We start from the raw sequence: 18333 nt of genomic DNA on the forward strand, positions 1-18333 counted from the left end.
TGCTTGGCCTGATGGGTCTTTATTTCTGCTGCAACATTCAGATGGTAGGGTTAGAAATTGATATAAACAACATGAAAGCGTGGCTCCATCCTGCCTTGTATCAACAGTTCAGGCTGCTTGTGGTGTAATGGCGTGGGGGATATTTTCTTGGCACACTTTGGGCCCCTTTGTACAAACAAAGCAATGCCACAGCCTACCTGAGTATTGGTGGAGACCATAAACATCCCTTTCTGACTGCAATGTACCCATCTTCTGATGGCTGCTTCCAGCAGGATAAAACACCATGTCACAAAGCTCAGATCACCTTAAACTGATTTCTTGAACATAACAGTGAGTTCACTATAGTCAAATGGCTTCCACAGTCACCAGATCTCAATCTAATAGAGCACCTTTGGGATGTGGTGGAACAGGAGATTCACATCATGGATGGACAGCCAACAAATCTGCAGCAAATGTGTGATGCTGTCATGTCAACGTGGACCAAAATCTCTGAGGAATGTTTCCAGCACCTTGCTGAATCTGTGCCATGAAAAACAAAAAGCACTTTGAGAGCGCAAACCTCCACCTAGGCAGCTCATTCTCTTTCTCTTGACAATATTTTCTTTAAAGATATAACACATTTTCTTGAAAGAAAAGCAGATGTGAAATATAAAAGTGAGGTCAGAGGTCAAATGTTACCAAGTTTGAACTTTTTAAAAGCTTTTCTCCATTTTTTTTTTTTGTTACTTGTTACAGAAAAATTTTAAAATTTATTTCTTATTCTTTTTTGTTTGTTTGGAGCACAAAGAAATAAACAAAGGTCCCCACTCCTACAGAAAATTTCCAGGCAGCATTTAGATTGATCTTAAGGTAGTTATCGGTGAAACGCTATTATCGCTATTAAAAAGCCCCAAGGGAGCACAAGCCAAAAAGTTAGAAACCAAATTACCAGCCTTCAAACTGTGCTGTATTTCATAGGCCATTATGTGTTTTAATCTGTAATTTTACAAATGCAGCTGGCATAGATGTAGTAGAGTATGATTAAGATAACCAAAAGTATGAAGTAAAATGAAGCAGATATATTCAGTTAAAGATAAATATGTAAACCCAGCTGATTATAAACCACGTGACTCGTGACCGCCGTGCAGTACTCTCCATGTTTATCTAGATCTTTCCACGGCAGCATTTTGTTTATATATTTAACCGCAGCAGCTCTGTCTTCCCCTGACTCCGATGCTGTTATGGAAGAAGAAAAAAAAACGTGTCATATGGCAGCTGCTGAAATCATTTGTGTCTTTTTTGTGTAATGACCGGAGATTCCCACACAACACGTGACCACGCCGTGTCTGAAACGTCACGGTTCCGTCGTCTCGGTCGTCCAGAGACCACAGAACCCAGAGGAGGTGGAGGAGGAGTACATGTTGGCAGCTACTCCGGAATAAACTTACTTCAGGTAACGCCGTCATGGTTTTTTGGGACTATTTGGGGCGTTTGTGTGTTTTATTAGTATTTTTTTTTCTTCCCTTATGAAATATCTGTGGATGTTGAGGAACCCTTTTTTTTCTGTTAGCAACCGTCAGCATCCAGCCTGTCGCCAACTGTCAAAGGGATAGAAAGCAGTAAATTTAGAAGACACATGCTGGTATTAGCAGTTATTAGGAGTTATTAGTTAGTTTATTAATACCCTCATGGGAAAAAAGGCTTGTGTAACAGCTCTTTGGCTTTAAAATGAGCTCTCGGTGCTCTCAACTTGGGGGCGCGGCGTGTGGTCACCGTCCGAAAAACATAGCTAACCCAGATTAGACTCATCATGGCGAAGTAGCTCGGTGTTGTCGGGTATCTGTGACCCACACGCTCGCAGTTTATTCCCACTCCGCTGCTACTGTTGGGCACGGCAGTTTGGGAGTAACGTTGGTGAATGCGGTATTGGAAAGTGGTAGCAGTGTCGCATTTATCTGCGCCGCGGAGGCCTGCTGGAGGATGCGCCTAAATACAGGTGCAGCGTTAAAAAAAAAAAAAAAAAAAAACCTCGATCCATGTTTTTGTTTTGGTTTCGAGTCGCTCTTCTTCGCCTCTAAACATGTCCCAGTTGTCCCAAGTTTGAATTTAGTCTCTCCGACATTTCGGTATATTAGTGAGTTTACATATTACCAATATCTGTAGTGTTTTTCAGTATAACTGAGCAAATATCGTGTATGACTTTAATATTGTAATGATGCTGTTGTGACCTTTGTGAACGTTACTTGGAGTATACCACACATACAAAAAGTAGAACTAGGAGTGAGTCACATGAAATAAATCTATTATATCCCTATCATTATCGTGGCATCGTAGCAATACATTGCCGCTGAAATTATTGATTATTTGTACACATCTTGATAAATATAGTTTTGTTTTGTTTTTTTAAAAATAAGAAATCTCTAACTTTCAGTTTGCTCCACTTCGAACTGTGGGGAAATACTGCTGTTCTGTGGTTTATGTACTGCATCTCATAGGTTTGGGCTGCTGGTTGATCTATTGGAAATCATTTGCTTACTCTTATGGTTCACCTCATTTATTGATAATGCTTTGATGCAGTCCTCTGCATTAAATATCTGTTTATCCAATAAACTGTAAGGATACAGGCTTTCCCTGATAGTGGAGATATTGTCATTGACTTAGCCCATTCGTTGATAAGATCAAAAAGTTGTCATCTGACAAAGTTTCTAAATCAGGGGGTTCATTTTCAGTATATATAATGCAGAGGACTGCATCAAAGCATTAGCTATATATATGCTAGACCCTCCCATTTTGAGCACTTCATACGTCCGGCAGACCGGATGTGGCCAGTTAAGATGGGTTTTCCAGAGCAAATACGGTAATAACCAGAGGGCGTTATGTAGTTTTTTTTTTTTTTTTCCCAGGTGATTTTGGTACTGCCAGTTAACAGGTTAATGTGTCCCACAGTGTTGTTTCCTTCCACTAATGAGTTTGCAGAAGTCAAGTAAAAAGCATACACACAAACATAAAAAACTTAATCCGAACGATCGCTAGTGCTAATGACAGCCCCCGCTAGCAAACTGGTTATAGCGTCCTTGCTGGTGGCTACAGCTGAAGTAAAGAAAAAATAACAGCTGACATTCTCTGCATAGCGAGCACAACACCTACACACACATGCACATTCACAGCACAGCCAATTATCCACAGTATTCCTGACTTCGCGCAATTACCCATAATTCATAGCGGAAGCCGGTAGTTTACTTCCGTTTGCGCTGTTGTTTACGGTTGCGGGCTTACACACTTGCCCTTCATTTAAACATTTTGACACTGCAGTTTCTTTTACCTGGCCTAAATGGTACCACATCGGAGGTGGATACATTGCAAGGATGTTTTAAAAAGCAGCGAGGTCACAGTGCCTCAGCCGTCACTTGTGTAAAGGACATGAAATTATTAGTCCGAAGTCAGCTACCTCGACATTATCAGTTACCTTGTTTTTTCCGAAGGTGTTGATGGCGAGGAAACACGTAATTATAAGAGCACCAGATTACATTCAAAGCAATAAAATCAATAAAGTAAAGCTGAACAAACAAGGCAACGTTTTCCTTAAAGCAGCTGTAGAGCCGAGCCAGCGCATCGGCCAAGCTAAGCACTTAGCATGGGTCATGCTAAGGGAAAGTGGAGTAGAGGAGACAGTCAGCTGTTCCTGTATCACCGATTAGGGAAATCATGTATTGATGCGGCAGCTTTTCTGTGGAAGGTATATCACTGATCTGGATATCAGAATGTTCAGATCACAGAAACACTGGACTGGCCGAAGCCTGTGATCGGGGAGACACGCAGCTGTCATCTTGCTAACTGCTGTGTTTACATGTGGAAGGCACGCATTGTTTAAGTTTTGTGTAGGCTGTATACTGTAGTGTCACGCTATAAATAAAATAACGTAAAAAAATAAAAGGCTGTACATTAAAGGAAAACTTAAAACATAAGGAAAAAAAATACGGTAATAGGATGTGCAACTGGGTAGTATAATTTTGGGGAAAAAGAAAAAATTTACAGAATAAAATAATTTGAAAAAATGTACAGACTGATGTAGTGACAACCGAGAACAGCACAAGTTGAATCCAAGCTCGTGTTCCAACGCCACCTGTTACAGCACAAAGTACCCGAATTTTGTCATTAACTCTGGCTCTAACTCTGGTAACCGGAAGTATAAAACCATACAGCGGAAGTAGCAGTCTGTCATGTTAGCCTACGTGTGCTCTTCCAGAAACCCGTGGATAGCCTATTGCAGGAGTGTGTAACTCAATTTTACTAAGGGCCACACAGGAAAATGAGAACAACTTGTATAGTTTATTGATGTGCTTTAATTCAGTGTAAAATATGTGTCCCATCATACAATTTTGTTAAAGTAAGGACCTCAACTATAAAATGAAAAGGATTAGTAGTTATTGTTGTTTTTTAAATTATTGTTATCAATATTATTATTATTATTATTAGTAGTAGTAGTAGTAGTAATAGCTGTAAGCTTGGTTACAAATTAGTTTTTAATGTCTTTTATGTATTTAGACATTAATAAGGTAATTCATCAGCAGGTAAAGGGAAAGGGGATTTACAGGAAAACATATAAAACACTCAATAAAAGTCCTAATTTAACTCTCAGACCTTTTTTGACATTTATAATAGTGATTCCACTCCTCCTTTTCAGTTCCATTTCCTTTTCCTGTTAGCGAGAACCTACAGTGATACTGGGGTCTAGATCTGGCCTAGAGTTTGGCACATATGCACTAAAACATAAAAATTAAACATTTAACTATCCCAGCATTACATTACCCATGTTTCTGTGTAGGTGTGACTAGTTTACCACAAGTCCTCCATAAATAATCTACACACCTTAAAATATAACCAGTCTGGGTAAAGTGGCAACATTTACCCTTTGCATTTGACCTTATAAACCTTGACATGTGTTAAGTGAAGCTAAACTACAGAGAAAGACCAAACCACGATCTTGTGCCATCTGGAGCTAAATGGTATACAATTGTGGGTTATATTTGCTTAAACCATGATTACTGGATTTCTGTGTGCCTGTTGTGTTTTGGTGCTGATGAAATATTGAAGAGGAGTGACATTAAACATTTGGAGATGCATAAGATCTGGACACATAACCAACAGAGTTCATCTCTCTTGCCAGCACCACCTCCTTAAACTGGCAACCCTGTAGAGAGTGAATATTTGATTTTAACTCTGAGCTAGTTATAAATAGCTTTCTTAGAGTTGTAGTTATGCTACAGCAGCCTGTTGTAAAATCTCTTTACAAGTTACATTGAGTTTGTAAACTTAGAAACTCATTATCTTAAGATGATTCAAAATTATTTGTTTATATTTGTTGCTGATGAGAAAACATTTCATCAAGTCAGGAAAACAGAAGGAATAATGTTATCACTATAACAAGATCATTTTTCTATTTTAAGAAGAAACTGAGCAGATTTTATGTCACAGTGGCAGCAGTTTGTTGCTATACTGTGCTAACCTTCCTAAAGTGCAGCCATCTGCCACAAGGCGAGATGTCTGCAGGTTTGACAAAGCCAAAGCTGCTGCTGCTGCTGACACGGCATGTCACAATGGCAGTATCATACTGCTGCCCTGGCTTGCTGGCTTGGCTGGAGCAACTCAGTGCAGGATTTTATCAGCCAAGTGGTCCAGTTGACTCTTCAATAAAAGGACATAAACTGCGTCATCTGAGGAGTTTGGTTAAAATTGAACTGCCTTTGTGGTTTTTGTAAAGCATGTAGGGACTTTTTATCTCGCAGACAAGTTGCAAAACAGTGTTGCAGCAGAGTTACATGCACACCATGTGACTGTGAAACAGCATTTTTCTTTTTTAAGATATCACTGTCATGCTACAGCAACTAAAAGAAAACCAAATGTTTTCAGCTCAAACAAGTAATTGCTTGAGATGAAAACCAACTCAAACAATAACTGATACGATTTTTTTTTTTTTCAGATTTTAGAAAGTAATGGACAGTTTTATTGTAGTGTTGTATGCTTAGTTTTTAAATATATTTTACTATCAAAGATCAAAACTTCTCATTTAAAGTCGTTGCAGTGGCACATATTTGACCTCCATACTGGCCCCACAGCTTTGTGCAGCTGTTCCTGTTTTGTAACTTTGCCTCTTGTGTCGTTCAGGCATGCATGTAGCATGTTGTCTGTGGGTTTGTCGAGGTATTGTGGTAACCTAATTGTGTTAACTTGTCTCCCTGTCTAGCCCACTGAGTCCCTCCCTTCAGCCTAATTCCACTAGCGATAGCTATCAGCAGAAGCCAGAGATAGCAGCACTGTCTTTATCCACGGCAATGGGGCGTCTGTCCTAAGAGGATTTGAAATCTCCCACGTAATGCTTGTAAAGCTGTAGGAACCATGCCTCAGACTGACTCTAAAAACTAAAACTGTCTTGACTGTACTGACCTCAGATGTAGAAGTGAAACTGCTGTGGTTGTTGGCTGCTAAATTGAACTTTTACCCTTGAGTGATAAAGGAAAAGTATTAAACTTCTTTTTTTCCTTTTAAAACAGTTAATTGACTTTTTAAAGCTTTTAAATTTAGGAAATTGTGTGCTTTTAAGGCTGTAACACTGGCACGTTTTAATTAATCAAGACAGAGGGAAAAGTTATTTTGTTAAACTGTCAGAGGAGGAGGCTGTCTGCTGATAGAGCTGTAGTTAAGTTGTATTTCTGACGTTGTTGTCCTGTTCCTTGGACTTTGTGTTGTGTTACTTTGGATTATACCAGGTAATCCATTTTACATAGCCACAAACAGAGCAGTGCAGATGAATACAGCACCAAAGAAAGTGTGCTGTCACTTCTGTTAAATGTTTTTTTTTTTTTAATATCCTCTTAAGCTGTACTAGAGTTTGGAAACATGAATATAAATTAAGCCTTAAGGATAGTTTCATCATAGTAATATAAAAAAAATCTCAGCAAATGATTTACATCAGGCAGTTGCAAATTAATAGAAATACAGAAGTTCTTGCTTTACTCAAGAGAAGCAAGTGAACAGTTAATCAGCCACAAGCCTTTTGAAGCTGTTTTTTTTGTTTTGTTTTGTTTTTTTATTCAAATTTTTTCCCTTGGCATATGTTCTCGGTTTTGAGATTTTGCTGTCTTCCTTTGTCTTTTCTGTTTAGAAACTGGTACTTTTGGTATTGGACTTCAAAGTGTAAAATATTTGGTTTTGCAGGGTTGATCACTGACACCAGTCACATGTTACAGTGACACATTCAATTTGTACATAATTTAAACCTCTTCGGCTGCCTACATGATTTGCACACTGAGGTTTTTCCTGGACATTGGGCAGAGTGGTTTCGGCCACTAAAAAAAATAAATTTTTGCTATCCATAACTCTCAAAACTCTCGAAATTTGAGATACCTAACTCAAAATTTTGACTTGGCTCCGCAAATCATGAAGCTCCGTGAAAGAGTTGATTTCCTTGTTACGCAGAAGCAGATGACACCAACGTCTGTGCACTCAAAACTGGGTCGTGACAGTATCAGTTAGCTAGCAGTGTATAGCAAACGTGAACATAGTGCAGGTTTTTGACCTTCGAATGCCTTCCAGCAAATAAGAGCTGCATAAAATGTATGGAATCGATGTTTTCATGTTGAACTGTTGGACAGCTGATGCCTTCAGCCTTCTGCTTTCAGGTAACAAGGAAATGACATACCTTCATGGAGCTTCCTGACTGGCAGAGATAACTCGAAATTTCATCTTATTAACTCAGAATTTAGAGACATTTTACTCAAATTTTTGATGTTATGCATGGCAATTTTTTTACTTTTTTTTTTTTTTCCATAGATATCACATGCTTTGTGTGTCACATGATTAGTCAAGGCATCTTTGATTTTATATAGGGTTGTATATTTATTTACATGTCAGGGCTTCTTCAGTTGATCTATATTTCTGTCTATATAAATTTTTCTGTCAATATTATGTAAGCTAACACTGACTGCATATTGCATTCTTCAAGAAATCCAACAGAAATATGCTACTGGGTGTATACTGCATCCCTCTTATGCAACCATTGTTGTCTGGGGTGGGATTTGGCTCCTCAGATAATGATTGTAATCTGTTATGATCTTAATGCAGACTGTCACTGTGAAGCACTGCCAGCATGTTTGTCTACAGTGTCTCACTGCACTGTCCTACTGACAGACAGGGATCATGAGGATGCACACTAGAGTGCAAAATGGAGCAGTGTTGCATAATCCTCACCGTTAATTCGGTGTGGCCTGGAAAGACAGGAAGGAGAAAGAGTAAACATAATTTCTACTAGACTAATCTCGAGATGAATGGATACTTATGTACATATGTATTTTTTTTTTTTTTTTGCAGTTGTATACATATAGTAGGTGTAGTCTAAACAACACAGGCCTTTCCACCATTGTAAAGCCAGCCTGCAGCCTGTTCCACAAGTGCGTCTCTCCTTGTTTTCCTCATGAGTATCTTAAGCAGAATCCTCAGTACAATATTTAATTTCATTTGACTACAAAGAGTGAAGAATTGCAGCCTACACAAAAGTGCTTGTGTGCAGTCTTTCAATAAACTAACAGCACATAGCCTAACCTCCTATGTGTAGAACAATGCCTGCTAGAAAGCGAAAAGTTAAAGTTGAAAAGTGGGCATGAACAGGACGGGACAGCCGCAGTGGAGAGTTTAGATCACTTTTAACATATTGTTTCACTAGAGAAAATTTCTTAGATTAACATACTGTTGAAGAGGCCAGGATTTGATGAATTCATATAGTGTCCTGCTGTTGTACAGTCGTCTGTCGCTATATTGCGGTTCATTTATTGCGGCTTCACTGTATCGCAGATTTTTAAAATATATATCTATTTCTGTATTGCGGAGTTTTAGCTATATTATGGGATTTTGCAGTATATAGGTATTTATATAACTCCCCATAACTATGTTCATCACTTGGACAAAGAGATCAGTTATGCCTACTTCTTTAGGGGAAATAGAAGTTATGGCCGAGGGAGAAGATACTACACCATCTGATGAAGCACCTGATGAAGTGGTGCCTTCAAAAGAGCTGTAATGCTACGCAATTCATCATCTTCATCTTCAATTTGTAGTAAGAGTGAGGGAAAGGTTTATAGGAGTGTGGGAAGGGTTTATAAAGCCTTAAAATATATATAAATAATAAAATAAATATAAGGCAGATTTTCACCTATCACGGGGGTCCCTGGAACATAACCCCCGCGATAGGTGAGGGATCAATGTACATGAATTTACTAATTGAATTAATAAATAAAATAAAACTGTGGTCCTTGATGTTCATCTATTTTCAGTTCAGAATCAATATGTGCTCTCGTAATTAAAACAAATGAACTTAAATCAATTGAGTCATCTCTACTCTTTGTCTTGGCAGAGGGCATTAATATAAGGAATGGCTGGGCTGACAACTGCCAATGTAATCAACTTGTCTCAGTCTTTTTAAATCTTGAGTATCCTGAAGTAGTGTGGTAACGTCTGGACTGATGAAAGTGATTATAGACAGCATTTTAATAATTTTAAGGGCTGTAGGTTGCAACCATTGCTCTAATGCTGTATATTAGTGTAAAAGAGCTCAGTGCTGAGTCTAACAGTTTGAGCTGCTTTAAGATTTATTTGTGAAAAGCACACTACCTTATTAAAAACGGTAGCTAGCTAGCACTGCTGGGATGTAATATTTTCACAAATTAGCATGACCCTAAAAGACTGAGGCTACATGCAGTGATGCCAGCAAAAGAACCATGGAAAGGCTAAATGAAGAAGCTAATCTGAAACCTAATACAATAGCTAAGAGGAAAAGGAAATCTGTATTCCTAATTAGTAAGAGAGAATTAGTATTGCTGCCACGTCGCGATGGTTTTATGGCTTCTGTGCCACAGTAATGTAAAAAGATACGTTGTGTGCGGCCTGAGTAAAATGGATTGCAACCAAGCTTTTAATATCATGATTACAGATGTTTGAGCGATGTTCTGATATTCTAGTTTTCAACTGTCGTGTGGTCTTGCCAACATAGGCCAAACCACACAGGCATTTAAGCATGTATATGACGTTAGTGGTTTGACTTGTAATGATGCCCTTGTTCACTCATTAAATGATTTGTTTCGATGTGTGTGACTCTCCTGGTCCTCCATAATTGTCTGACTCAATCCAAATGGCAAGGAGTCACTGATGTATCTGGTGATTATTTGCCCTGTTCATTTATATCAGCTTAATGACAAATAAGATGGCATATACGGTACCAGTGTAGCTGCTCAATATTTATTTATTTGTCAGTTTTCTGATGGCTAAATATTTTTTTAAAAATTATGTGACCAAGAGTTGAAAGATTTTAAAAAATAAGAAAACGAAGGACTGAAAAAAGTATAGGCTTTAGCTTTTGTCCAAATTTATGTTCAAAATATTATCAGCCCACAGTTTCAAACTCAGTCCGTCCCTATAAGGATCTTTACCCTGACACATTCCTGGATCTATGTCATGGCCAATTGTAGCTGTGTAGTTATTGTAGAGCAATAATTCTAATTCACAGAGAGTGATTCTCTTGTCTCTTGCATCTTCTACAAAGGTGCCACCCTAGCATAAACCAGATGCAGTATTTCCAAAAATGAGATGCATCTGAAGCAGACTGTCTCCTGCTGTGTGCTAAATGTGAGGAAGAAGTGTGGATAATATCCCAACTCGATTCTTCAGACACTGTCTGGAGTTCATGTGTGAACTGGCTTGAGAGATGCAGAGATTCACGTGCTTCTCTTCCACTCTCTAAGGTCCTCCAGAAGCCTCTCATCTCCTTGTTTCCCTTAGGTAAAATTAAGGGATTATTATGGGGGAGGGCAAGTTCCCAATTTAAGGAGGAGAGGACATTAAGGCAAAAGTTAACAATGAAAAGCACCCCATGTGTTTTTTTGAAACCAGGAATTGACTCTGTGGCTTTTTGGCTCTCTGCCATTTCAGCAAGTTCTCCTCTGGGGATTTCAGGCCTTAATATGAAACCTGCATAGCACATTTGGAAGATGTGGACTACTTGCCTTTTGCACCTCTCTGTAGAGTAATTTTGTTTTCTGTTGTTGAGCTCTGTGCATTTAGATGCCTTGTTAGCATTATAGATTACAGTGCAAATAGGACATAAACCTGGTGACCTAGGTTGTGCAGGGGCCCAGTGGGAGGAGGGTCATTGCAGTAATGGCCAATATGTCAGGCCGCCTCCTTAGGCAGATTAATAATACATGTAGAAGGTGGCACCTGCATCCATGGAAACACTGTCAGCACTGGTGTGTGAACAAAATTTGCACTCTAATTTAATTTCTTCCTCCTTCAGCTCACATCCATGAAGGTGGTGGGTTTGGCAGTTTTAAGCAGATATGAATGTAGTCGATCATTCTTTGTAAAGTTTTCACTGAGATCAGATTTATTCACAAAAACTTACATTTCTTCTGTGGTAGCAAAGATTCAGTCCATAGATCTATCAGTTGTGTAAACAAAATAAAACCAAAATAGCCTTTATATTACCTAGTTCAGACATCATGCTTATGATACTGTTTTTCTGTTTGGTAATAAACAAAATATAGCGAGAACAGGGTTCTAGCTAGTGGATGATTACCCAGCGCTGCACCCTGCTGAGAATTTCAGCTGTTTAGCAAGAAGCCTGGTTAGTTTCCCTTAAATGCTGCCACATTTGTAAGGAAAATGCATTTGTGGGTTGTGCAGCAGAATTCAGTATGTGGTGTGCATCCATGAAAAACTTGCCAAATCTTCTCTGCCAATGCCAAACAGCTTATTCTGCTATTGACGCTTTTTTTTTGAGCTTCTGGTACCAGGTGCTGACAGTCAGGCTTGTTATCTAGTTTGGTGGTGTTTATTGGATTGGATGATTGAAGTCTGAAGAAACAAAAGATATTGGCAATTTAGCAGTTTATTCATTTAACAAACAGGGGCCTCACCAGCATGTGAAAAAAAAACCATACACAACCACAACAGCCTGGCACCTTCTCCTCATGCTGGTCACCAGCTTGGTCACACACTGTGGTGGGATGGCATCCCATTCTTCAACCAGCATTTGTCACAAATCAGCCAATGTGGTTGTGTTGGTCACTGTAGCACAAACGGGAAGCTGATCCCACAAGTGTTCAATGGGGCTGAGGTCAGGACTGCAGGCAGGCCATTCCATCCTCTCCACTCACAAATTCTGGAGGTAGTCTCTTATAAACCCCACTCTGTTGTCATCTTGGAGGATAGAGTTCCATCCCATACAAATGTGGCACCATTTAAGGGGAAATAAACAAGCTTTCCAACAGTGTAAAATTTATCACCAAGAAACCTTGATACAACAAAGAAATAATGGAACAAACACAAATTTCCTTGCTTTTTGTGCTAAGTTTATTTGTCAGATTGTCTTTCTAGGAACTGCAGTCTTTGCCAACAGCTTATGTAGCATTGTGCCGTTTTCTTGTTTTTGTTCCTCTTTGTTGGTTAGGACTTGCTGTACAGTTAGGACAATCAGACACTCTTCCCACGATCTTTCTTCAGAGGATCAAAGTGCAAGTGTCTTGTCTAGTGTTCAGAGTGTTCACACTCTAACCTCTGACCTATTTTCTCACATTACAGTGTAGTACAGTGTTTCCCAGGGAAATACCACTGGTGTCTAAACTCATAAATATAAGCCATTCCCTTTGGTCTCAACAGAAACAGCCTTAATACAGAACTTGTAGCTATTACCACACCTATTTGTAGACTTAGCCTGACCTATTTACCTTTGCAGTTTACAAAGTGCTCTGACAGAGGCAAAGAGTAAATTTAAACAGAGACCAAAACTTCAGAGTCACACATAAACATACAACTGAGAGAAAAAAGAAAAGAGTGACTGGGGGAAAAACAATGGCAGGCAACACAGAAAAAAGATAACACATGGTTAAAAAAAAAAAAATAATATATAATAGTTACATAAAATTCAGCAAGAGGTTATTGAGTCTGCCACCCCTGCTTCAGGTGCCCTTATGTACTCATTGGTTGAGCCACACCCAGTTCATTCACTCTAATACCAGCTACACACCTGTGAACTTGCGAGTGCTTCATGCACAGTTGCAACAATATAAAAAAGCCTTTGTATTATTTTCCACTACAGTAAGACTAGATCTTGGCATGACAGTATGCAGAGAGAGCCATTCAGTTGCCTGAATGTCACAAGCTAAAATTAATACCAGCTGTCACTGCTGGTAATAATATAGCGGAGTTTTTGCTTGTGCAACAAAACGGGAGCGTCCTGTAGGCCTGCTCAGTCCCTCTACCTTTCCTTCTACTGAATTGTTTGCCTGTCCCCTTTAAATCAGGCAGATGCAGTGTTTGTGTCTTTGTCAGTTTGTTACATTACATACTTGCGCAGTATGCACATTTGTAAGTAGTTACAGTATATTTCTTCTTTTCTCCTTTTCATAGATTTTAAAGCAGAGTGAGCTTTTCTCCGCGTCATGTCCGAGGACAAAAGTAGATACCCGATAATGGGTGAGAGCAATCCACTTCATAATGATGTCTATGGACCCCCTCAGCCAGGGTTTGGGGTGCCCCCTCCTGACTACAGTCAAGCCCCAGGAGGGCCATACCCACCAGCGGGTGGATATGGACAGCCCGGCTTCCCCCAGGCAGGCCCAGGTTTTGCTCCCGGTCCCTACCCTCAGATGCCCTACCCTCAGATGCCCTACCCACAGGGACCGTACCCTCAGGGGCCATATCAGCAAGGACCTGCACACCAAGGCTTTCCTGGAGACCCCATGGGTGAGTGGTTACACTAAAGATCTGAGATAATTAATGAGACAATAGTGTATGTGCATAGAGTGCTCTTAGTGGGCATTAACACTAAAAAAGTTGTGTATAAACACCAGTCCACATTTGTAATTTGACTCTGCTCATTCTCAGCTAACAGAATAGCGCATCACTGTCTGCACTGTAGATCAGACTCAGTAGAGATGAATGGACAATCAGAGTGTGCTTAAAACACCAATCGTTCTGCCCTTTTTAATCCTTAATTGTCATCCTATAATGTTTGTTGTAGCAGCACCTGCAGGTAGCCCTGGTTACCATGGTGACGTGCCTCCATCTTATTATGACAACGATGAGTTCACCAACTCTGGCTTGGAGGACAAGAACATCCGACAAGCCTTCATCAGAAAAGTAGGTTATTCTGTTTCTAACAGGTAAATGCAGATTGTAACATAACTGACATGAATACACAATACAACCAAATCATATTACCTAAAAATAATTCCTCTTTATTCCCAGGTCTTCATGGTTCTCACTGTGCAGCTGCTGATCACTTTCTCCTTCGTTGCTATCTTCACCTTTGTCGATGATGCCAAGATATTTGTGCGTCGTAATGCGTGGACGTACTACGTGTCCTATGCAGTCTTCTTCGTGTCTCTGATCGTCCTCAGCTGCTGCGGAGACTTCCGCCGTAAGCACCCCTGGAATTTGGTTGCTCTGGTAAGAACTTTTTCCTAACACAAAATAAATAAAAATATATATGTCTATGTTACATATTACAAAAATCTGACTTCCCACATGTGCATTTCTTTACTATATTCATCTGTATAAAAATAAGAAAGGCTTAGAAAGGAGTACTGTATATATTCTAATCAGGCATGGCTAAATTCAGTATGAGGTATGAAATAGCAATCAGTCATACCCTGATCCTTAAAGAGAGCGGTCACCCAAAAATCTAAGTAACATATTCATATTGGCCTGTAGGTTTTTGTTTGTTTTTTGTTTTGTTTTTTTGTCTGTCTGAGTTGTCCAATTTCTGAGATATGGACTATAGAGATGTCTGCCTTCTCTTAAATAAAATTGAACTTGAATGGCACTTCAGACTATTTGAGACATTATGCAGCAGTGTCTCTTTTCAAAAATCATGAACTGCTTACTAAAAGACCCCCCCCCCCCCCCCCCCCCCCCACACACACACACACACACACACACACACATACACATAGCCATCTAGTTCCATTAAATGGAAGAGAAGGCAGACGTTCCCACAGCTGATATCTCCAAAACTGGGCAGGTCACATCAAATTAATTTAGATGGATAAACCACCAAAACAGGCCAGATGAAAAGTACACAAGTTTGTCCTGTTCAGATCAATTATACAGTAATTATTAGGAAAATGTTTAAACTAAATTTTTGAGGTGAATTCTCCCTTTAAAAGGGAGACCGTTTCATCTCAGTGTTAGTCTGTAAACAGTGTTGTAAGTAATTTGTCCATTTTCTGTCTTGCAGTCCATCTTGACGTTGAGCCTCTCCTACATGGTGGGTATGATTGCCAGCTTCTATGACACAGACACCGTCATCATGGCTGTGGGCATCACCGCAGTGGTTTGCTTCACTGTTGTCCTCTTCTCACTACAGGTCAGCACACGCAGTAAACTGCTTCTTTTCACAATAAAAGCAGCTTTTTAAATTTAGTTTGAATTACATTTCTTGAAACATAGAGTGCTTAAAAATCTTGCTTTCTTTTTTAATCAGTCTCTTTTCTTTATTTCTGTTTTCGTCATTACAGAGCAAGTATGACTTCACTTCCTGCCGGGGCGTGCTGTTTGTGTGCCTAATTGTGCTGTTACTCTTCTCCATCCTGTGCATCTTCATTCGTCACAAGATCCTGCACATTGTCTATGCCTCACTGGGGGCGCTGCTCTTCACCTGCGTGAGTGTCCCACAGATACCTTGTCTTATGAACAAAATCAATTGTTTGAAGGGTTATTAGGCATCCAAGTGGTTTATGTATTAGCTTTTTGCTCTTCTTGATAGTGGCTTCTGTGCATTTTTTTATGAGAACGTACCAGTTTTGTTGGAATACATAATTACACACTAAATCAGTGCTATCGTCCTTTAAACCAGTACAACATTCTTGTTTTCCATTAAATAACCTCAGGAACCAGCTGAGTGTACCTTTTAACATGTTCACTGTGTATTTTGTCAGTTGCCATTTCATATACTATAGTCATGTACTGCCAGAGTACAAATCATATAAAGTATAAATTGAGCTAATTCCATCTTTTCTCTGTACAGTTTTTGGCTGTTGACACTCAGCTTCTCCTGGGCAACAAGAAGCTGGCCCTGAGTCCAGAGGAATACATTTTTGCTGCCCTCAACCTCTATACTGACATCATCAACATTTTCCTCTACATCCTGGCAATTGTGGGACGCTCCCGCGAATGAAGCAGCACCTCCAGGAGAACAGCTGGGAGGTGGAGAACACCTTCCCTTATTGTGAAATGTTGCTGAAGTGCCCCTTCTCTCTGACTTTATCACTTTATTGAATCCTTTTTGTTTCCTCTCCCATCACGGAGTTCTGTTTTTAAGAGGTAGTGGGTGCTGTGAAGATGATGCAGCCAGTCTTAACAGTCAGCTGAGAGGGGCACTATTTATTTATTGAAATAAAAATATTGCCATTAATGACAGACCATAATGATCTGTCCTCACTTTTGACCATTGTGCTTGCTCTAACTGTCCTCTGCTTCTATTAACACATATGGCTATGTCTACATTACCTACACCTCGACTTCTAGTATGGCAGAATAAAACATATAAACCTGTGGGTGCTCGGCTCTCAGCCTGGCTCTGCTGCAGAAGTTAAATAGAAAAAGAACAGGGGTGATTGACACCAACATTGACACCAACCAGCTTTGCCTGAAGAGAAGTTAGTATTAGAAATGCAGTCCTTCAAATCTGTCTGTTTTCACAAACTTATGTCGCTCCCTTTCAGCCTGCTGGTGTGAAGTAACTCTGCATGGCAAACTGGAAACACAACTAAAGACGTGGTATGGTTATATACAACTATCAGAGGAATGCCTCTAGCTTGCTTGTCACAGCTGTAAATAGTTATGTGTTTTACTGTATATGATGCCAGTATCCCCCCTACCTCTGAGAGGCATGCTGGAGCAATTTATATGGATGTGTTCAGCAATGAATAGGCTGTCTTGGAATGGCATAAGAATGAAGCTCAATGTTGGATGTATATAAACATAAATTAATATATAATTACATTTTTTTTTCTAAAAGCTGAGATGTTCTCTTATTTCTCTTCCTTTGTTTTTCCTTTATTTTCCTCACAGTTTACTCTTGTTTGGTCATTAATGTGAAGTGAAGATTTACTGGTTTGTTTTTGTTTTTTTGTCATTGTGACTAATTACTTTAGGCTCTGCCATTTCTTTCCATGATTAAAAATGTATGTGAAGTAGACAGGTATTGTGCTTAAAGGACATGAGACTTTGAACTTGTGGTAGATAACGGGGCTTCTTTAAATTCAGTGTGAGGCACAGAGGAGAAGAATCTCAGACTGTAACTTCCTTACGCGACAGGATTTTGAAACCATTACATGCTGTTTGAAATCTTAAAGTGAAACTCTCAAATCTTAATGCACTTGAAGCCAAAATACTCCTACATGCAAGGACACTGAAGATGAATTATATATTTAACATGAATATTTTTATTCTCTAACTTATTTTGATCTTTCACCTCTTGCATGACCCTTTCCTCGTTTGCATGTGCTGAAAATGCACACAGTACAGCTGTTCTTGTTTTGGGGACACACTATTGTATTGCAGCCCCATTAGACTATTTTTTTAAATTGTTGTGTTTGTATCCAACTAACACGTGTATATAGATCTCCTTAGTGGTTTGGTGTGTATAGATAAAGTAAGTTTTGGCTTTGTAGGTCTGTTTGCATTGTATATTTGCATCAAATCAAAGTTAAATTGAATTCCCCCACACAGCTGTTGGCTTTTCATTAAAACAAATACAGTGATTAAAAAGGTTGAGCTTTGTGTGTTGATTTTAGTGTATCAGGTGTTTAATGATGCTATAGATCAGATAAAGGAAATATAATACTGTGAGCCCCTTTACTTTTTTATTATTATTAAACAAAACCAGCCAGTCCAGTAGGTTGGTTCTATGGAAGGTTTGTTCCACCACTGTTTTGTTTTTGGTTTTTTTTGTCACTCACTTATTCAAAATTAGGATTGGACTGAGACTTAGTAACTTGCTGGTAAAAGAACCTTTTTTTGCAACTATTTTCAGTTTAAACAGGCTTCTACTTGTAAATCTGTCTTCATTATTGTGTTTGGCAGCAAGTGCATTCATTCAGTTTTTAACTGAAATAAATATTTTATAACAAGATAACGTTTTCCTAGTCAGTTGGACCACCTGACATGGAGAGTGTAGCAGCCTGCATGTGAGTTGAATTTAGCTTTTTATTGTTTTTAATAATTTTAAAAAATCCATATTTAAGGGAGAGCCAGAAACCAACCAGCCATAAAGACCCCATGGGGTCCTCTGCATGATCAAAT

At 39.2% G+C, this 18333-nt stretch overlaps 1 protein-coding gene across 2 annotated transcripts; it reads left to right on the forward strand.

Annotated features, from left to right (window-relative positions):
- Positions 1-1273: 1273 nt before the first annotated feature.
- Positions 1274-17811, forward strand: grinaa (glutamate receptor, ionotropic, N-methyl D-aspartate-associated protein 1a (glutamate binding)). 2 transcript variants are annotated; one of them, XM_030740665.1, is made up of 7 exons: positions 1274-1432; positions 13435-13770; positions 14048-14166; positions 14275-14475; positions 15266-15394; positions 15546-15689; positions 16055-17811. In XM_030740665.1, exons 2-7 carry the CDS (start codon positions 13467-13469, stop codon positions 16202-16204), a joined length of 1047 nt encoding a protein of 348 aa, XP_030596525.1. In that variant the 5' UTR covers positions 1274-1432; positions 13435-13466; the 3' UTR covers positions 16205-17811. The 2 variants fall into 2 exon arrangements, with proteins under 2 accessions (XP_030596525.1, XP_030596526.1); XM_030740666.1 differs by having other exon boundaries at positions 14051-14166.
- The last annotated feature ends 522 nt before the right edge of the window (positions 17812-18333 follow it).

Source organism: Archocentrus centrarchus, chromosome 11 (genome assembly GCF_007364275.1).
Source record: "Archocentrus centrarchus isolate MPI-CPG fArcCen1 chromosome 11, fArcCen1, whole genome shotgun sequence".
Lineage (NCBI taxonomy): Eukaryota > Metazoa > Chordata > Actinopteri > Cichliformes > Cichlidae > Archocentrus > Archocentrus centrarchus.

Excerpts from the sequence above, each read along its gene's own strand:
- grinaa (XM_030740665.1), top strand. The coding sequence starts at position 13,467 with ATGTCCGAGGACAAAAGTAGATACCCGATAATGGGTGAGAGCAATCCA. Across the intron at positions 15,395-15,545 it reads TTGTCCTCTTCTCACTACAG|AGCAAGTATGACTTCACTTC; the intron begins GTCAGCACACGC and ends TCGTCATTACAG. Across the intron at positions 15,690-16,054 it reads GGGCGCTGCTCTTCACCTGC|TTTTTGGCTGTTGACACTCA; the intron begins GTGAGTGTCCCA and ends TTCTCTGTACAG.